Raw genomic sequence first — 21900 nt, forward strand, 5'->3', positions numbered from 1 at the left:
CCTCTCTTCCAAAGGGCTCCGGGGAGAGCTGGAGAAAATGTAGGCCAAGTGGCTACAGTGCAGCGCCCGGTGCGAACTACGCGCTCCATGAACACTTGTTAACAGAGTAAAGTGCTTCAGTGAAGGAGGGTCTTACGCTTAGAAGGTTGGTCAAGCAACTGAGACGAGGCTGAAAGAGCCCTTGCGTCTCAAGGTCTCTGTGCTTGACCACAGCCAGGCCAGCCCCTTCAGAAACAATTCTGCCGCCTTCTAGCGCCATGCTGACGCGAGGCGTGTTGATTCCAGAAGGCCCCTTCAACCTGTTCTTGGGTATTTAAAAAATCCCATTTGAGCTGACAAAGGATGATGACACAGTTCTTTTTATACATTTTCCACCTCACTCTTACTAAATTTTGCTGCCCATCCAGGCAACTGTAACCCACGACAGAGAATATTTGATTAGGTAGCAAGTAACTGGGGATTTTTGTTCTGAGGGGAATTCAGAGTTTAAAACAGAAGCAACCATCTCATAAACCAACTCCAGAACACTGACATGAAAAGAAACAAACTGCCTACTTTCTACCACCTGTTTGAGGACAGAAGGATTTGCACTCAGTGATGTTAGCTAAAAAATGTCCTCCCTGTCTCGCTGTGGTACAGAAGCCTTGACCACACAAATGCTTTTGATGGAAAATCTGCCCCCTGCTCCAATACACCCTTTCATGCTGCTAATAACAGAGGCGAAGCAGGCCTTTCTATCAATGTGTTCTGCACACTTCTTAGCAGCTCTGGTTTTTCTATTCTGCATTTGCTATTTTAAGCGAGTACATAATGCTTCAATTTTCAGACTCTTACTCAATGCCACTGCTATAGAACTGAGAACTCAGTAATCTTGTCAGGCAGCGCAGAACAATATTCCAACAGATGAAACATTCCATGCAGCCTTATTTCCCTTTTCCTGGGACGGGGCATCTATTTCTGGCCCTCTAATGAGAGAGGAACCGGTGGCGGTGGTCCAGTCGTTCTTGCTCAGGAATCCCACATCACAGAAACCACTCACCAGGCTGCTGCTGGTAGGCACATCAAAGGCCCCATGGGGTTTCCAGTCTATTTGACTGCTCTCTTACTTTTTATTTTAAGTTCCCAGAAATGGGTTGTTTGGATCCCGGCTGGAGCGTGCCGGCTGGAAACGAGACCACATCTGTGCTTTTCCTGCCTGCCACAAGGAGTTCCACTTCTCTCCAGGATCACTAACTTAAGAGTCCCCAGAGCAACCTTTATTTCCCTGCACCCCTGGTCTCCTAAGAGAGTTCAATGGGAAGTATCCCCAGGTGGCTGCTAGCCAAATTTGCCTTGACCTTGAGTGCACGCACACTTCTGGGAGAAAGTCAACTGCAGCTAGTGTCTTAAGGGGGCAGTTTAGGCAGATTTCCCTGCTGTGTGTGTACAGCTTTAGTGGTTTCTTTCTTTCTTTCTTTTTTTTTTTTTTTAAGATTTTATTTATTTATCTGACAGATAGAGAGACAGTGAGAGAGGGAACACAAGCAGGGGGAGAGGCAAAGGGAGAAGCAGACTTCCCGCTGAGCATGGAGGCCGATGTGGGGCTCAATCCCAGGACCCTGGGATCATGACCTGAGACGAAGGAAGGCGCTTAATGACTGAGCCACCCAGGCACCCCAGCTTTAGTGGTTTCTAACACAGGCCTTATTTACTGCCTATAGGGTTACCTGGGAGAGAGGGCAGAACAATCTGCCACTACACCTGCTGGCTCATAAATGGGTTAGTCACACTTTCCAAAGATTTATGGTGGCTGGTGTAGAAGGGCCAACGCATTTCCATCAACCCCTCCAGTCTTTATCTCCTAACAATTAAAAAGATGGCACTGCAGATTAGATTGAATGAGTGCATAACTGACTCCGCTGAAAAAATGAGTAATTCCATAATAACTCTATACCACTGCTTTCTGTCTAAAGAACTGTTTCATAGCATCAAATGATTCTAGCCATTCCGATGGGGACCTTGAATTACTGGCTCAACTTCATTAGCATGAAAACAATCAAACCAAATACACTCTTCCTCTGGGGCTGGAAGTCAGACGCCCTGAGTAATATTTAGGTCACTGCTGCCTGGGCAAGTCTGAAAAATGGTTCGTGTCCTGATTAGATGGTTACATATTTGTTTTAAACAACTGTCACCGAAGGGGACCTGCAGGCTTTTTAAGGCAAAGCAAGGGAGAGGTTCTCTGGGCAGCACTGAACCAATCTGAGGTGGGCTAAAGCAAATAATCTCTTTGTCCAGGCTAAAGTGCATTAGCATCAGCTTTATGGCTGAAATAAAATCTCTGGGTTTGGTGAGCATAAGTGTCCCTGCTTGCTCTGGGAAACTTCTTAACCTTGACTGTACACCAGGATTATGAGAGAAGCATCTGCAAAACAAGGGCCCTCACAGGGGTCAGGCTCTCCCACTAGAGACTGACTCACTTGGTCTGTGTGTGGCCCCTGAATGTTGGCGCTTTAAAGCCTCCGGTGGTCTCCTGCAGGCCCGGCACTGGGGAGCCCCAGAGTGTCACCCTCCCTGGCGATGACCGGAGGAAGAGCTGACCCTGTCTTGCCTCAGACAACTGCTCCAATCAGCTGCTTGGGAACTGCTCTGGCAAGTGACAGCAGTCCCCTGATACACAAGGTAACTGACTGATCAAGCTTCTTACTGTGATGCTTGCAAACACAGACTAGACACAGGAATTATTTGGAGCAATGTCACAGAAGTCCTAGGTACAGGAGGGGTTGAGCCTCTGGAGGGTCACTGAGCTTGGAGGAGGGCCACAGCCATGGGCACCCCTACTGACTCCCTGGCCCCATCACTCGGTCAGTAGCCTCCTGTCCACTTCTCCTCATCTCTGTAATCAACAGATACATACTAAGTGCTGAGTGCGAGCCAGCCCTTGAAGACATGGCGGTGTTTAAGACAAGCCTTGCTCCTGCCCTCATGGAGCTTAGAGTCTGGCGAGGAGACTTACATAACACGACTTACACACTTACCACTGTTTAGCCAGAACTCTGGGAAGAGCGCTGAAAATAAAAACTGCAGTATGCTATGGAATCACATAGGCCTACTTTGGGGGGAATTAGGGAAAGCATTCTTGAGGAAGTGATATTAAATTTTAATATCACATTTAATTTTAAAAAGCCAACAGTAAATGCACATGCCATAACATGCACAGGTACCAGGGAAAAGTACATTTTCCTTCCACCCTTTCCTCTAGCCTCTCAGCTCCCCTCCCTGTAAGCACCTACCAGCCCACTACTGTGTAGCAATCCAGACATTGTTCTGTGTGAATATACATGATATACTCATTTATCAGGGGGTGACTTTAGAGCTGAAACCTCAGCCATACCCATCTGAAAGGCATACCTTTCATCTCTGAGGTAGGAGTGATGGAGGTGGAAACAACAGGGTGCTAGAGAGCCACTGACTCCTGACAAGAGTGGTCCGAGGGTCCTGCTAATCAGTGTTTCATCATTTCAATACTGAGTGTGACTTTCTGAACATGGAAGAGATCATTCCAAAACGTACAGGTAAGCCAAATGGCTAACTATATGCTGGATAAAGACAGTATTCAGAATATGTTGATTTTAAAAATCTAAACCATGGTGTGCCACAAATGTCCTTCCTTCCTTCCTTGTTGTTTAGAAGGGGGGATCAGCTAGAATCTAAGACAATCTGACATTTTAAGCTGCGCCATCCAGTAGAGCCATTACGCTGCCCCAGGACAAAGATGGATAACAGAAAGGTTTATGGGTTGGGGGTCATTACTGTGACCCCAGCCTCCCTCATTACTAGGTTACTCTGAATGCTAACAGCAGCACGGGGCATTCTGCTTACACAGCAATGCCACAGCCGCGACCCCAAGAGCTCAAGCCCTGGGCATTCTGATCTGGGGCCAGCTACCCCATCTAGATGAGGAGCTCCCGTAGCTGAGAGTTCTCCGAGGCGCGGATGAGGTGAGTCTGCAGGACTCCCAGCTCCTTGTTGCTGGGGGCGGGGGTCGAGAGCCAGATGGGCAGCCCTGGACCTCCACCGTCCTGCGAGAGGGTGGCCACCGAGGGCCGCAGCCGGAGGGGCAACGAGCCAAGGGCCAGGCGTTCAGGTGAGGACGAACAGCTCTTGGGCTCCTAATCCTCTCTTTAAAAGACTGGTTTCAAGGGAGGCATTAAGCCCCCCAAGAATAACACAGGGGAGCGGCGGGCCCAGCCCTGGGTTCCCGGCACCTGCGGTGGGAGGGTGGGGGGTGCGGCGACAAAGGCCGGGAGGAGGGGGGAGGAGGAGGAGGAGGAAGGGAGAGAGGGGAGGGCAGGCGAGCGAGCGAGCGAGCGAGCGAGACAAAGAATCCGCGCCGCCCAGGGTGGGCTGCGGCGGGGGAGGCGGGCAGGCCCAGGCTGCCGCTTTTAGCTCCGCCGCTCCCCTGGTCGCCATGGCGACGCGCGCATTAGCGATTCACTCCGACACCAACAGGCCGCCGGCCCGGGGCGGGGGTGCGGCGGGCGGCGAATGTGTGCTCACACACTCACGCGCACACGCACGCACGCACGCACGCCCACCGAGGAGGCCCGGCAGCGCAGGCCTCCTTCCAGACTGTAGTTGGATGCATCATTTATGCCCCCCGCCCCCCCCCCCAGTCCGCCCTCCCTCCTTCCGGCTGTTTTTGTTTGTCTTTCTGGAGAAGGTGATGATTCGGGGCTGAGCTCGTCTGCTGGCATACTGAGCTCACTGGGTGGCTGCAAGGGAATGGGGATGCGGATTTTGGGTCAGCCAAGGGGGGTACCATTGGTTTAAGACAAAAACATTAAGACATGGGGTATTTGGGGCGGATAGCAGGTTTTCTTTCATTTTTCTCCTTTAAACCAGGGATCTATGTGGGCCAGAAGTGCTTAAAAGTGGAGGGAGGAGAAAGGACTACCCCCTGGGGCATGTGACCTAGGATTAGTGGGACCCTTGAAGCCCGCCGAGGCCGGGAACGACTACCCTGCAACAGTTTACCGAACCTGACGGTGTTCCTGCTCAGATTCCTGCTCCAGAAAAGAAAATCAATCTGTGGGTTTTTTTTTGGGGGGGGGGTTACCTGAAACCCAACCTCATCTCTCAGACTGTATTTCCACGCAAACAGGGAAAGACTCATGAAAGGACTCTTTGAGGGCAGAAACTGGTCTTAATCATCTCTGTCACCGCTGAGCCCGTGATGGGACACTCGCCACCAAGGGGGGTGGCCTGGGCACCGGGCTCAGATGAAGTCTCTGGAGTGGGCCTCCCAAAGTCAGCCTCCTGAATGCAACAGGGACTGAGCCCAGAAACATCCTGTTAGCACTGCCTCCCTTTGAACTCAAACAAAGACTGAGGGGTGTGGTTGGGAAGTTTTTGAAAACTCAGCGAATAGCAAAACGTGGGCAGGAACACACGCATTTTTATCCACCAGGCGAAGTCTCCCCTTTATGACACATCTTGCCTGGGCCTGGAGCATTACACTTTGTAAGATATCCAGCAGGCACGCTGTTGGATAACAGGGGTGTGACGGGAGCTGGCTCCCAAGGGCTCCGCGCTCAGCTGCCATGGCGAGGGCCGTGGCACTCCCAGGAACAAGGGGACACGGAATCTGAGTGGAGTGCCCTTTCCTGACCAACAGAACTGCGCCTGCCTCGCTGGACACGTGCTGTCCATTCCAAGAGTCCTCTGTGCTCTGTGCTAATTTTGGAAGCCACTCTGGGACTCCAGGGTAGGGAAGAATTCTCACCCAGGCCTTGCCACAGCCACGGACAGAAAAACTCTGGACAAAAATAATAAATGGGAGCTGCTCTTATGCCTGCATTCCAGAATTCTAACCTCACCTGCGCACTCAGAGATGACCGACAAAGGGGGAATGGTGGGGGTGCAGTATGAACAGGGAAGAGAAGGAGGAAGATGCTGAGAAGGTGCGGACAGGGAATTAGCCCCTTTCTCCAGCCACTTCCTGACTAGTACAACTGGGGAAAGCCTAAAGACAACATGTTACCTTTCCATACGTTTACCTAAAAGACCAAACCTCAGTTCTGGAAGCTGCGAATTCTAGAACTGGGCCTTGAGAAATGATCTGACCTTGAGTTCTGCTAGCAGAGAAACATCTGGAACATTCTGGCGGGGAGGCTATTTATTTCCTCAAGACCTCTCCCCGAGGGACAGACGGCCTGTGCCTCCCTCTAGTATGACTGCATCCTGACAGCGAAGTTCTTCTAAACCATGACAACCAACCTACTCCTTGGAAACACACCTAAAATAGGGACGAGAAGGCCCCAGTGATGCACATCATTTCTGTAGTCTAAAATGAGTGTTATGATAGTGACATTAAAGCAGTCTTCCTCTTTTAGAGGCTGACTTTCTGTGATCAAGGCCCACAAATTCCCACACAATCAAGAGCAAACTGAAAAGAAGTCTGAGGAAGTTAAAGAGGAAATTTCAATGCCTCATAGAACTTGCTCCCGTGCTCGCGACCAGAGCTTTAAGGAATACTTAAAAACACACACTAGTGAAATGAGTGACCCCAAATTTAAAATGATTTGGGAAAACATTACTTTGCCGAGATACGGGTGGTGATTACTTCCACAGAACCCTAACCAGCTGACCTGGATTAGATAAATCCCAGTTTCCCTGAAATATTGCAAATACTCAAGTCTAATACAATGTACACATCCTCTGACAACAAATAATTTTATGTTCTGTGATTAAAGGAAAAGTCAACTAAAAATGGTATCGAAAAAAATTCTCTTCACCGGGTACCATTCACTTCCTGTCTCGACTTCCATCCCGCCATGGAAGGCATGTTACTGTCTCCTAATGGTGAGCAGAAACCACCAAACTTCAGGATTAGAAAGCCTTTGGACTAAAACATAGGTTTCCCTGAACTGGTGTTCAGAATGAAAGAATTCTGTCCCAAACTACCCTCATTTCCTGAAGGCCTTTAAAGTTTTTTTTTTTTTTTTTTTAAGATTTTATTCATTTATTTGTCAGAGAGAGAGAGCGTGCATGAGCACAAGCAGGGAAAGGGGCAGAGGGAGAAGCAGACTCCCTGCTGAGCAGGGAGCCGGATGCAGGACTCAATCCTGGGACCCTGAGGTCATGACCTGAGCTGAAGGCAGACGCTGAACCGACTGAGCCACCCAGGCGCCCCTAAAGTTTTTCATGTTAAGATGAGTTAAAGCATTACAGTAAGTTTGCAGGGGTCCCAGCTCCACCTGTGCTTCCCACTGAGCAACATCAGCTTGCTTGTCCTCCTCACTCTGACGGGGTCCCCCGAGCCTCCTGGACAACAGCCCACACTCACACCACTTCCCCGGCCGCCAGGCACATATAAGAAGGAGGGCCTGAGGGCCTGCCAGTGGCCAGGAAGCGAAGGAAGGAGAAGAGCTGGAAGGTTGGGAGGGGAGAGGGGAGAGAGGAAGGAGGCTACTTAGCACAGGGGCAGATCCCTGTTAAACTCTTGCAACTTCATTTTACAGATAAAGAACCGGCCTGAAGAGGTGGCGAATCGGGCAAGATCACGGAGGTGGCTGGTGGGGGAAGTGAAACCCCCCACCCAGGTTTCTGGTCCCCGATTCAGTGCCCATTCATCCAGGTTATGGGAGGAAAAGGAAGCACCGAAGATCACCAATAATGGAAAGGGTGAAATGCAAATCAAACTGAAAAACTCTCCACAGGAAACTGAGAAGATTCTAAAAAAAAAAAACAAAAAAAAAAAAAACAAAAAAAACCCCAAACCAAAACAGTTCGTGTCACACCGTGACAAACAGTAGACCCGGGGCATTTTAGCATCCCGGGTGCCAGTCTGGAGCGCAGCTGGTGGGGGCAGACCCTGCCCTCCCCATGGACAAGCGGTGTGCCCTGGGCAAATTTCTACACCTCTGCAAACACCCGCTTCCTCAGTCATGAAATGGGGATAACAGCAGTATCACCCTCCATCCAGATTTTGTGAAGATCAAAGAGTCATGAGCCATGGTAAAGAGCTTTCTCAGCACAGTGCCTCCCGCCTAAGTGCTTAACCAGCATTTGCTGGTACTATTATTATAATTACTATAGAGCTACTACAACCAGGGACAAATTCGTTTTCTTACTAGAAAAATGCAGTAAAAAAAAAATTTGCTGGTGCTTTTCTCTGCACGGAAAGCATATCTATTTTTTTGGGGGGGGCAGCTAAATGGGTAGATCTTTTAAAATTTCCCACAGTTAAAAAAAAAAAATCCTTTTGCTTTTGTCTTGGTGGAGCATGCTTCCTTTTGACGTCAACTTTTTCCTCTACTGGGGGAGAAAGTCCCAGTCTTGGTTTCACACCTAAAAGAAGGGCTACTTCTGGAAAGTGTCATAGACTCCCTCCATGCTAACTGGCTCAGACATATGATGGAAACAATGAAACAGTTACTGATTTCTGTACTACTTCACTGCTTTTGTTTTCCTTAGGAAGTCACCTGAGCTTGGATGATAGCTGAGGTTAGGAATTCTTAGTCTGAAAGAGTTCAGATGCCAACATGTATTTTCTCCATCTGTAAAATGGGTACCATGAGGTTTGATCAGTCAGTATGAGTGGGGAACTGCAGGTTCCCGGGGTTACGTCTCTGGCTCCTTGGGTGATCCACCTCTGACCACTGATCAAATGGCCCAAAGACAACCACCGCCCCCTCCTCATTTCTGAGGCGATCTCATTCAGAGACCCGGCTCCTGAAGGGTTTTACATTCCTGGTTATTTTTAGACTCATTTAGTTTGTTCAGACACGGACACCACATGGGATGCAGCTGTGGAAAGCAGCTGCTGTGGTCTGATTTCCAGTCAGTATTGCTTGACATTTCTTGTCAGGTGATTTCTAAAATTTCTTGTGTTTTATTGGGGGTGACCTCAGGAACTTTTTTCCCTGGGTTATAAGGTGTGACATCAGAGCTGTGAATGTGATAACCTGCTCTGGACTGGGGATCGATCCAGAACCCCGCTAGAAAGGAAGATTTCCTTCTACTCTCAGGACCCAAACTTCTCAGTCCCAGAACAATCAGGTCTGGGACAGGAGACAGTATGGTGGGCTCTGGTCCTGACAGCCTCCTGAAGGCCCTCCCCTCAGTTTTGCAGTTGAGTGAGGGGCTGCGGTCTCCTGGAGTCTCAGGAAGAAAGCAGAAAGGATGAAGGCAGCTTACTGGCCTGACAGGAGCCTACCTTCAGTGACAACAGCTACCATGTCCCAGAGGCTGGGCCACTTGGCTAGCAGAAAGCTGGACCGGACTGACTGCATGCTTCCTCCCACTCCCTCTCACCATCTTTTCTTCCCTACACACGCTTACCTGCCTTTCTCTGGCTCGTTCGGCCATCAGTCTCTTGGCTCACCCCATAACCCACCTGCCATGATGCTTTCACCTTCAGGCCTTTTGCACATTCTGTTCCTGCCTAGAAGACTCTCGGTCCCTTTTCTGGACCAAGTGCTATTTCTCATTTGATTCTCAACATCAGCATCACTTTGGGGAGCCTTTCTTGATCTTCCAAGACAGGATTAACTATCTCTTTGATACACTTAACACCTCAAACTTTAATTGTGTGTTTATTCATCCAGTCTCCCCATTAGACTATAAACTCCTAAGCCGGATCAGGTCTGGTTCATGGATGTATCCCCGCTTCCTAGTGTCCAGTGTCCAGCCTGGCATATAGCAGGTACTTGGCAAATATTTGCTGAATAATGTTCCAGACTCACCAAGAACTCCTTCCCCCTTTTTTTTTGTCCCCTATGTATTTTTAGACTTATATCAAACTCTTTGTTCTTCAAGTCACTTCCGTAAGTGTTCTAGTTTATCACAGTACCTACTCAAATCAAGTCCTCTGTCAATTCTGAGTTTGAAAAAAATCTTCAGTTGCGCATATATGTACAAAAATGTGACACTAGAGACCCCTAGACAGTGTCTGTGTCTAAGAGCGGTACATAAACAGTGAAAACTGTAGCTGGATACGGACGCCTGGGTGGCTCAGTCGGTTAAGCATCTGCTTTTGCTCAGGTCATGATCCCAGGGTCCTGGGATCGAGCCCCACATCGGGCTCCCTGCTCAGTGGGGGAGTCTGCTTCTCCCTCTGCCCCTCCCCCTGCTTGTGTTCCCTCTCTCTCTCAGGCAAATAAATAAAATCTTAAAAAAAAAAAAAGAAAATTGTGGCTGGGTCATTGAAAAGAGCGAGACTGTCCACTGTATCCTGGTCATCCTCCCTCGTGAAGCTTCCTTTTTGTAAGTTCTGACCCTTCTTGTTGAGGCCGAGTTATTCCCGACAAGGAGACAGCGTAGGTTAATCCAGGAAGAACTTTCCCTGGACCCTCTGCAACTGGTTTCCATTTCCTTTCAAAAGACTTCTTTCAGTAAAGAGGAAGTTTCCAGTTACACATGGCTTCCACGGAAGTCCCTTCTCCCCACGCACCCTTCTGCTTTAAGCAGATAGGGACTGACGCGGGAGCAGTGGTTACTGGTTGGGACAGCCCCAGCACGGCTGCTTCTGCACGGCGACTTTCCCCCAGCCCTCGTCGTCCAGTGGTGTCCCCAGGTAGGAGCAGACGTGGTGTTAGCAGGACAGCAGCTCCAGAGGCGGCACGGGGCTCAACTCTGCGCTCTAACAATGGCCACGGGAACAGGGTCCCTGCCCCAACACAGGGCTGCAGAGCGGGAGGGATGGCACAACGCTGTGGCCCGTGGCGGAAGCTGGCAAGAGGACTGGCTGGTGGTGGCTGACCACAGAAGGGAGGGGCCGCGTGGCTGTCCGAGGGCTGTGTGCAAGGGGACAGACGTAGCTGAGTGTCTGGCCTCCTGGGACACTGCCGGGCACCAGGGCCTCTAAGCTGAGGGGCTGCCTTCTGTCCTCATTGACTTTACAGTCTAGAAGTACCGACAGAAAGGCAGAGGCAGGACATCTGCTGCACCAGTCAAGGTGAAGCCAAAGCAAAACACTTTGATTCCTCCGGCCACAAAATTGGCCTAGTTGGCCTCTGCCACATTTAAGGCTTGTACCTCTCCTGCCCCACCTGGCCCGTGTTCTGGGGAAAGAAGGTAGCCTGACGGCAGGAGAAGCAAGATACGAAGGACCCTGCTGCTACTGCAGGTGGCAAAGAGTGATAAGAGAGAAAGAGTGATAAGAGAGAAAGCTGGTCCCCTCAGATTCAGGAAGTCAAAAGGGAGAGAAGCTGGCCCTTAGCTTACGTAGAACCTGGCGGGGCGCACGTGTGTGGGAATCATGGGGACGGGTGGTATGGCAGGCTGAATAACGGCTGCACAAAGATATCCACGTACTAATCCCTGGAGCCCGTGAATGTTACCTCACAATGGACAAAAGGCATGGCAGATGGGATTGCTAAGGCTCTCGAGATGGGGAAGGTATCCAGGATGGCCCAGGCGTGCCCTAAATGCAGTCCCAAGTGTCCCTGTAAGAGAGAGGGCAGAGGGAGGTTGGACATAGACAGAAGAGAAGGCCATGAGACCACGGAGGCAGAGACAGGAGCGCTGTGGCCACTGTCCAAGGGATGCCAGCAACCCCTAGAAGCTGGTGGAAGCTCGGCATGGACTCGCCTCTCGAGCCTCTGCAGGGAGCACTGTCCTGCGGACTCTTAGATCTGGGGCCCAAATCAAATCAGTGACACTGATTCTGGACAGCTATCCTTCAGAACCATGAGAAAACAAATTTCTGTTGTTTAAGCCATGAGTCTGTGGTCATGTGTTACAGCAGCAGGGAGAAACTAAGATCCGGTTTAGATGTGCCATCTGACGACACTTTTGATTCAGTTCCAACAGGCATCTTATGGTAGCATGAGAGAGACAGACGAACATTTCATATTATTATATTCACTACGTAGAGCCAGGATCAAAGTTCTGAACACATGCACGTGCGCGCGCACACACACACACGTGTGCACACACACCCTTTCCCGGCTTTGAATCAGCAACTGCTCTCATCTAGCTCTGCAGTGTTAGGTCGTTTCTGAGAGAAATTCATAGTAAACAGAGCAGGTCGCTGCGAACTGAGATAAAGAATTGTGAACCAAGCTCCCCCAACTTAGTCAGGAGAGCTTCCAGACGGCATCACAGATGCACAGTGGAGACAGGAGTGGGAAGCAGAAGAGGGTAAGGAATCACTTCCGAGAGCAGGCATTCTGGACAGAGGCGGGCACAGCCCCCCGAAAAAGGAAAAGGGAAGGCCCTCGTTTGCCGTTCTAAGAAACTGCTCCCTCAAGGAGAATGAAAGGGTACGCCTGGCGCTTTTTCTTTCCATCTTGAAACCCTTTTGTCGGGATAAGCGTTAGCATCTTGGGTGTGGGGTTTATTTTCAAAAAGAGGACTATGGGGGCATCAAACTGCTGAGTGCGCTGGGTGAATGTGGCCAGGATGGTGTGGTGGTAGTGGTGGGGTGCTGCCTTCTGGGTGGGGGGGGACTTTGGGCTCCTGCGGCATTTTGAGGGGGAGCAGGTGCCTTTGGCTTAAGGAATGGCTTTGGGTTTAGGACGCTAAAGCGTTTCTGTGGTCCTTCTAAGGGAGGCCAGAGCAGGGGCACAAGAGGTGAGCAATCCCCCAAGTGAGAGAGAACACTCTCCCCACAGTTGTGGCACCATATTCCAAGAGGCTCTCAGAGACAAGGCTCCTGACTGTGGAAGAGATTCTACAGGCCACCTTCCGACACATCAGCCAGCAATGGGGGACCAAGCAGCCTGCTCCCTGGGCACTGGCCCCACAACACCAAGGGCTCCCCGAAGTACCTACACTTCAACAGTAGTGTCTTAAGCCCTGGATTCATTATCAGTCGGCATCACTTCCTGACCATTCACAGTATCCACAGCGCTAGAGGTTTGTGAGGGTTTGCAGAAGTCTGCGGCAGTTCTGGGAGAAACAGACAAATACAACTACACCCAAAGCCAAATGAAAACGCGGGGGATGGGATCTCAGGCATTGATGCCAGGAGGAACTAGCGAAGGAGCCAGATGATCTATATTCACCAAGCCCCCAATTACACTGTATCTGTAGTCTTGGGGCAAGTCACAGACCTGCTTTAACCATTTCTGGCCATCTAAGATGTATATAGTAAACCCAACAGTAAAATGGGTTTACTATAATAACAAGTGGCTCAGATTATTAAAAGAACTAAATGAGATAATGGATATGAAAGCCATTTATTTATAAAGATTCTATGTTTAAGTAATCTCTACATCCAAAATGGGGCTCACACTCACAACCCCAAGCTCGAGTCGAATGCTCCACTGACTGAGCCAGCCGGGCGCCCCTGAAAGCACTTTTAAAACAATAATTGTGTGGGCGCCTAGGTGGCTCAGTTGGTTAAGCATCTGCCTTCGGCTCAGGCCTGGGGTCCTGGGATTGGGTCCTGGGATCGAGCCCTGCGTCGGGCTCCCTGCTCAGCAGGGAGTCTGCTTCTCCCTCTGCCCCTCCCCCTGCTTGTGCTCTCTCTCCCTCAAATAAATAAATAAAATCTTTTTAAAAAATAAAACAATAATTGTGGTCTCAACATATGCTATAATGTGCATCATAAGGAAATATTAAAAAATTACACTGATGAGGGTAGAAAAATTAAAGACTGTTAGGGCAGTTCCAAGAACACCATCATTTCCTTGTGACTCATCAGAATACTCTGAGACAATAATTAAGAGATATCATTCAAGAGAGAAGAACATCCTGATATTGACTCTCGTCCACATGGGTTTTTGTCTGCTCCCTACTTTTGGCACTCTGCCTTTGCTTCCTTTGGAGAACTGATGCACCGCTACTCCAACCATGGGTGCTGCTGCCCATCACAGCATCTGGCTCCCCAGCCTCAGGGCATGGGATCTAGACCCTACTCTCTGACCTCAGCGTGGCAGCCTGGGCAGAGGGCATGTGACCCAGTGTGAGCCAATCACAGGCTTTCCTTGGAGGATTCATATATTTGAATTAGGCAAGGTTTTCTCTTTCCTTTAGGTTGCTATGCTGGCATAATGCAAGCCTGGAGCTGCCCGTGGCCAACATTTCCCCTGTGTAGAAGCAGCCTGTTGTAGGACAGAATGAGGCCAACACAGAGACTAGGGGGAGTAGAGCAAGAGAGTCGGGTTAGGGAAAGAGAAAGGATCTTGACAGTAAGCAAGTCCTTAGTTCTAGTGCTTAAACCCCCAGGGTCCTTCAACTCTCAGTTTCTTCCAGAATATTCAATTTTGGGTTAAACTGGTCACGTCATCTGAAAGAGCTCTGATTTATAGAGTGGGCTTACTCTGCAATACTAAATAAACCCCGATGAAGGGCAAATAAGAATGTTGTTGGAAAAAGATTCTACAAAGGTCATTGTTTTTCCTGAAAAAAAAAAAAAGGGATCAGCTCAGCATTTAGAGATATTAATCCCCAATTTTCTAAACCTGGCTCAGCACTAGCATCCTTCTGTATTAATCAAACAAAAAGGCCATGCACATGCATAATGATGCACAGTAGCAGGGGCACTCAGTGAAGGTTTGACTAGATTATTTTAATACCTGTCAAGCATGATCAGCATAGGGAAGTGAATTCAAAATATACACAGACAATACCGATGAAATGTGCAGGAGAGTGACTGGGCCAACATGTCAGCTACTAAAGGATTAAGCACCAGATATTATATTTCTTCTTGTTTGCTTACTGAACAGGAAACACTGGTGTCTCAACAGTAGTATCAGGAACCCCAGAATGGTACTACCTTAGAGGTCACTGCATTTTCATCTTACACTCGCTGTCCATGGCTACCCTACTGTGCAGCTGCTAACTGCCATTATGGAAGGGCCCGTCTCTGTGGAGTGTTATCTAATCCACTGTCCTTCTACAGGAGACCAACGCTCTCCAGGTCCTGCCCAGTACCATCCCTGCCTCCAACATGGCTGCTGAGAATTCCACTGACCACCTCCAGCTGAAGGGGCGAGAAGGTATCAGAAACAGAGGAATGATAAAAATATGAGTCCTTTCCTGACCTCCAGCTCTCTTTTATCTTTCAACTGGTACATCCTGCCATCTTCTGAACTTCTACACAAGCTTATGTCTGCTAATGGCGACTGCCCCGTTACAGGAATTTAGAAACTAAGAGACTGTTTATGGCAAATGAAACAGTGTAGTGCCAACATCTTATGAGGACCCGTGGCCTTAAGAGAGGTGCCTGCGGTGGGTATTTGGGTTCCTCTGAGAGGCATAAGTGGGGGAATATTAAAAGTTGAAGAGAACCATTATTAGGTAGCTAGTGTCACCAGAAATTCCATGTAAGTCTTATGAGTATGTAGAGACTGATGTGCCCATTTTGCCACAGCAGAGCTGAGGCCCTCCACCCCCATTATTAGGTGTAAACCATTGCTATTTAGCAATGTCTACACTAAGATTATGTTGTGTGGTGGCTACAAGATGAATGGGAGATATTCTCTTCAAGAAGCCAGCCTTGCACCTTGCTTCCCTGGTCAACGAATTCAGTCAAGAGTTGGGTTTTCTGCCTTTGTTCTTGTTCCTTGACCTCCTTGCAGCACCTGGCATGGTGGCTTTAGCGCACTTTCTCACGTGGCTTCCATGGTACAGCATGTTCTTGCCTTCCTAGTCTTTAGCCATTCCTCCTGTCTCCTCCTCCCTCCTCCTCCCTTCCATGTCTTCGGGTAGTTTCTACATGCTGATAACTCCCAAATCTGTCGTTCATTCGCATCCCAAACCTTAGATTCAGCTGACTCCTGGACACCTCCACTTGGATAAGAGGCAGTTGGGTTCCCACCCAACTGCTCAAGCCAGAAGCCTCCAGATGCTCCTTGACTCTACCTTCTTTCTTTCATTCTGCAGCAGTCCTGTAGATTTTTTACCTTTTTCTCCTAAAGGATTTTAAATTTATTTTTATTATTATTTTTTAGGGGGGGAGGAGGGACAGAGGGAGAGAGTCTTAAGCAGGCTCCACGCTGGGCGTGGGGCCCAACACAGGGCTCAATCTCACAACCCTGATATTATGACCTGAGCTGAAATCAAGAGTCAGTTAACAGACAGAACCACCTAGGTGTCCTTAGATTTTACCTTCTAAATCTCTTCCAAATCCACCTTTTCTCCCTTAATCCTTACTGCCACCACACAATCCAGGCTTTTATCGTATCTCACCAAAATTACTGTAACAGCTTCCTCTCTGCTCTCCCTGCCTCCCATCCCCTCTTCAAGCTGCAACCAGAATGATTGTCCTAAAATATGGATATGTGCGTTACAAATCTGATCTCTTGCCCAAAACCCTCCTTTTCTTCCTCACTGACCTCAGGAAGAAGTCTGAACTCCTTCCGGTGTCTCTGTGATCTGCTTCCCTCTCCATTTACCGGGCTTCTCACTCCCTGCCAAGCTTCCTCAGCCCCAGCCCCACTCAGCTATTTTCAGTTCCTCCGTGCACCAAGCTCTCTGTTACCTGCCGGGTGTCCCACTTGCTTTTCTCGGCTAGCACCCTCTTTCCTCTTCACTCCTTCCCTGTTTGAAGTTTATCCTAAGGAAATAATCTGAAATGCCAACAAATATTTATTACAGGATGCTCACTACAGCACAAATTACAATAAAAAAATTGGAAACTTCCAAAATGCCCAACAAACACAGTTTTTAAACATTTGCACAAAGTTTTGTGTTAATGGGAAATTACTCGAGAGTATATTAAATGAGAAAACCAAGTCATATAACTTGCTTTCTATCATAACTTCATAGATACTAAAATAGGAGTGGTAGTTATTTCTGCACAGCAACATAACTGGTGATTTAGATGTTTTTCTTTAGATTTTTCTATGTTTTCCAAAATTCACCCATGAACCTGCAATAGTTACTTTCAGAATTTGGAAAACACACACACACATGCACATATATAGTTTTTATGGTTCTGGATCGTTTTAAAAAAGAACAGCTATGAGCAAGATTATATGAGTACAGATGTAAACAAAGTGAAGATTCTTCTTCTCCAGGAGGAGTGCTTTACAATATGAAAAGTTTCAATCCTTAACTAGTATGGTATCTAGAAGCTTTCTGTGAGTCTTGTAATAATCTGTTGCAAAGAGTGAAGCAAAAAGACAGCTGATGAGTATGGGGGAAGCTTCTGCTGATGCTCCCCTGACAAATGCTAGGGCTAATATTAACTCCTCATTTTTTGGATGTGTGTTTCCATTACTGCAAAATCCCCCCCCCCTTTTACCCCTGTGGATACAGGCATATGTTTTGGTGTTGTTAAACCAGCTGGATGGCCACAAGAAGAGATGAATTGAGTGAACGAAACATGGTTAACTCTCAAAATCCCCAGCTGCTAGGCTTAGGTCAGCAGGCAACAACAGGTGTCATCCTAGTTCATCTGTGTGCCCAACCACAAACAGAGAAGGGAACGTCAACACACAGAAGTTTGCTTCTCCAGAAAAATGAAAATAATTCAGCTAAGTCCATACAGCTGGACCCAGGGGCCATTTGTGATATGTTGGTCTTTGCTGAGTAACAGGAGACACTGAGTACGAGCCTGAGAGTATAACATATAAGCAGAGTTTCCCACTGAATGAAGCACGTATGTTATTTCCATTGAAGGCCCTTTTCTGTCTTCATGAAATTTGGAGTCTAATCTATAAGCAGTGTGAAAAAGGGAATGGTATGCTTTTGGGAAAATGAAACAAAACTTTTAAATTACACAAAGATGTCAATTTAAAGCCTAAAATTGAAAATGCAGCATCTTTTGCTCACTTAAGTTTAACTGCTTATTAAATTTTCACTTTGTACACTGTAGAAAACAGTATGGAGACTCCTCACAAAGTTAAAAATAGAACTACCCTACAATCCAGCAATTGCACTACTGGGTATTTACCCAAAGAATACAAGAACATTAATTCAAAGGGATACATGCACCCTGATGTGTATTGCAGCATCATCTACAATAGCCGAGACAGGAAAGCAACGCAAGTGTCTGTTGACAGATGAATGGATAAAGAAGAAGTGCTATATGTAGACAATGGAATATGGTTCAGCCATAAAAAAGAATGAAATCTTGCTATTTGCAACAACATGGATGGAGCCAGAGAGCATAATGCTAAGTGAAATAAGTCAGAGAAAGACAAATACCATATGTGGAATTTAAGAAACAAAACAAATGAGCAGAAGGAAAAAAAGAGAGAGAGAGGGCAAACCAAGAAACAGACTTGCAACTACAGAGAACAAACTGATGGTTACCGGAGGGGAGGTGGGTGGGGGGATGAGGGAGTGCACTGGTTGTGATGAGCAACGGGTGATTAAAATAAAAACTTTAAAAAATTTAAAAAAGGCAAAAAAAAATTCACTTTATGACACAGCATTTGTTGCAAAATATATAGTAAAGAGCTAAATAACCAAGTAAATAATTAAAAAAACATACTTTCCCAACAAAGATTTCAATCTCTTCGAAGGGAGAGAAACAATACATTGTACTTACATAGTATTTATATAAAACCCTCTAACATTTAGATAATTTCTTTGGGGATCTCAGAGTGTCTACCCTCCAGAAATAAGACAGTAGCAACTCAAGGGAGAAGGGCAAATTTCTTTCTTTCTCACACTTAGCTCTCTTTCTGCAGAGTCTGTACTCAGAGCTGAGAGGCAGAGCCCAGTGAGAGATCAGGGAGCAGAGCAGATTATAGGTCTCTCAGGCCACAGACTCAGATTCTGCTACTTTCTGGGTCTGTAGCAAATGAAACCAGCATGAAATCACAAGTCGTAATTTGACAAGGGTAAACAAAAGAAGATCCTAATATGTCAGGTCATTTAAAACTCCAAACTGACTTTTATTATTACAGCTGGATAAAGTGAGTAGCTTCTTATTGGTTTAGATATTAAAATGAACCATAAATATGGATGTCTGGGTTAAGTGAGTGATGAATCTTTTGTCTGGCTTAATTTCCCAGATTTTTAAATGGATAATTATGAAGGCAATGCCAATTTATTAGTTTCTCAGAATTAGATTTGAGTTGGAAAAAGAAATGATAGTATGAATAAAGAAAATATTATTATGTCACATATATTTCATTTTAAAGTTTGAATTAGTTCTTGGAATCTGATCTGGATCTGATCTGTAGAATTTTCCACTTGACACCCTTAAATGTTGGCAATATTCCAGCAATTGTTACTGATTCCTTTTAAGCTTCATTACTCAGGATTTCATTTTGGTGGTTTGAAAAAAAAAAGTCCCATGAATTACATCCTTTCACAGTTAGAAATCGAAGGGTTCACACTTCTTGTCAGCAGGAAGTGGAGGTTGGGAAGAAGTCTATTTTTGGAGTTGAAAGGCCACCTTTGACCCAGAAATGTGCGTTGGGATGAAAGCTGTTTTCTCTGTTCTATCTTACTTGATTTACCCAAGGAATGGAGAAACATTCAAGAATACAATTTCAGCAGACTTGTTTTCTCCTAGGGCCCCAGGAAACCCTTGTATCAACCACATCTGAAGAATTTCAGATTTTCAGGTGTTATTTTGGTCTTGTGTGACCCATGTAACAGTCATTTAGATTATCTAAAACCTTCCAAATTGAAATCTTGACTGTCTTGCAAGATATAAAAGTCAGAATTTATTCTTCTAAATCAGGGGATGGGAAACCAAGGCCCATGGGCCAAATCTGGCTTACTGCTTGATTTTAAATAAAGTTTTATTGGAATACGGACATATCTGTTCATTTACATACTGTCTATGGATGCTTTTGTGCCAAGACGGAAGAGCCAAGTACCTGTAATAAAGATCTCATGGTCTGCAAAGCCTAAAATATTTACTATCTAGTTCTTTATTTTTTTTAAAAAGATTTTATTTATTTATTTGAGAGAGAGATAGCAAGAGAGAGCACAAATGGGGGGCAGGGAGAGGGAGAAGCAGACTCCGTGCTGAGCAGGGAGCCCGATGCAGGACTCGATCCCAGGACGCTGAGATCATGACCTGAACTGAAGGCAGACGCTTAACTGACTGAGCCACCCAGGCATCCCACTATCTGGCTCTTTACTGAAAAAGTTAGTCTACTCCAGGTCCTGATGATAAATTGAGGCATTAAAAAGAAAGTCTATAAAAATAGTGATGAAAAAGAGCAAGATTTTTTTTTTTTTTTTTTAAAGATTTTATTTATTTGACACAGAGAGAGAGAGAGAGTGAGCACAAGCAGGGGGAGTGGCAGGCAGAGGCAGAGGGAGAAGCAGGCTCCCCACACAGAAGGGAGAGCCTGATGTGGGACTTGATCCCAGGACTCCGGGATCATGACCTGAGCCGAAGGCTGTCGCTTAACCGACTGAGCTACCCAGGCGCCCAAGAGCAGGAGCTTTAAGTGCCAGTATCACAAATGTTTAATAATTGCTTTACATAATTGGCATGAGACGTATCCGTGACAAGCAACATACTAAGACTCCAGTTATGAAACGAATGGTTTGAACTGAGGGTTGGCCATTAAGTAGCACAGATGTTGGCAGAGAAAGAAACGAATCCATAGGGAAGGATATGTAATCCTTGTATACTACTTGGCTCTGATGGAAACAATATTTATAAAATTACAGAAATATAAAGGCTAGTTATGGGTTTCAGCTTTAGAGTCAATCATCAAAGTATAAAACAATGTAAATAGTAACAATATAAAAGTAAAACTATAGGTGTCAAAAGTTCAAGCAGGGGCACCTGCATCTTCATTTGACATCATGGTTAGTTAAGAGAGGTCATGTCTGAAGTTGAAGTTCAACCTTTAATATCTTTGAAACTGGAATGCTCCTTACTCTTGATGCTTTATTATTTTTTTAGTATTTTATTTATTTATTTGACAGTGAGGGACAGTGAGAGAGAGAACACAAGCAGGGGGAGGTAGAAAGGGAGAAGCAGGCTCCCCACTGAGCAAGGAGCACAATGCGGGCTCGATCCCAGGACCCTGGGATCATGACCTGAGCCGAAGGCAGATGCTTAACCAACTGAGCCACCCAGGCACCCAACTCTTGACACTTTAAAAGTCTAAATGTCAGTGTTATTTTTCCTTAGGGGAATATAAAATAATGGTGCATAACAGATGGCATCTTAAATTTGATAATGCAGTGTTCTGAACTATAAAAGTAACAAACAGTAAACTAAAGATTATGAAAAAACTAACAATAATCAGAAGGAAGTGGTCAAAGGAAGCTAAATTAACTATCATCTTTTACAGTCAAAGGTCAATCTTATGTCTAAATATGATAAACTAAAAAAAAAATGGCACCACAGCACGTTATTTTATTTTTTTAAGGATTTTATTTTTAAGTAATCTCTACACCCAACATGGGGCTTGAAGTCACAGCCCCTAGATCAAGAGTCACATGCTCCTCTGAGCCAGCCAGGTATCCCCTTTTCATTTTTACATGTTTTTTTTAAAAAGCTACACTGTATTAGTTTCTTGTGGCTGTTGTAAGAAATTAATGGTGTAAATGTACTCTCTCACACAGTTCTGGAGGCCAGAGGTCTGAAAGCAAGGTGTCACCAAGGCCACGTTCCTCCCAAGGCTTTAGAGTTCCCTGCCTCTGCCAGCTTCTGGGGGCTGTATCACTCCAACTTCTGCCTCTGTCCTCACATCACCTTCTCTGGGTGTGTCAAACGTCCCTTTGCCTTTCCCTGATAAGCACATTTGTGGTGGCACTGAGGACCCACTTGGATAATCCAGAGTAATCTCCCCATTTCAAGATCCTTAATTTAATTATTTTTGCAAAGACCTTTCTTCCGAATAAGTAACTTTCACTGGTTCCAGGGATTAGGACATGGGCATACCTTTGGGAGCCATGACTAGCCTTCCCATGCATGAGTTTGGTTTTTAAAAAATATAAATCTTAAGTCATTCTACAATTTGAAGTCCTTCGGTGGCTACCCATAACTTGTGGGATCAAGTTCAAATGATGTATTGGTTAAAAATTAGTCTCTTA

At 46.5% G+C, this 21900-nt stretch overlaps 2 protein-coding genes across 5 annotated transcripts in view; one reads left to right on the forward strand and one right to left on the reverse strand.

Annotated features, from left to right (window-relative positions):
- Positions 1–21900, forward strand: part of LOC112808224 (uncharacterized) — a 44720-nt gene that overhangs the window by 20278 nt on the left and 2542 nt on the right. Inside the window, exons 4-6 of one of the 2 annotated variants that reach the window (XM_073879417.1) lie at positions 2519–2661; positions 3405–3554; positions 14834–14930. In XM_073879417.1, coding sequence (XP_073735518.1) covers positions 14882–14930 — 49 coding nt within the window. In that variant the 5' untranslated portion in view covers positions 2519–2661; positions 3405–3554; positions 14834–14881. The remainder of the gene's footprint in view (positions 1–2518; positions 2662–3404; positions 3555–14833; positions 14931–21900) is intronic. The other variant, XM_073879418.1, reaches the window with a different exon arrangement.
- Positions 1–21900, reverse strand: part of MYO1D (myosin ID) — a 349377-nt gene that overhangs the window by 16610 nt on the left and 310867 nt on the right. The window lies entirely within an intron of this gene.

The sequence above is a fragment of the Callorhinus ursinus genome, unplaced genomic scaffold (assembly GCF_003265705.2).
Source record: "Callorhinus ursinus isolate GAN/ISIS: 27379988/994484 unplaced genomic scaffold, GSC_fseal_2.0 scaffold34, whole genome shotgun sequence".
Taxonomy (NCBI): domain Eukaryota; kingdom Metazoa; phylum Chordata; class Mammalia; order Carnivora; family Otariidae; genus Callorhinus; species Callorhinus ursinus.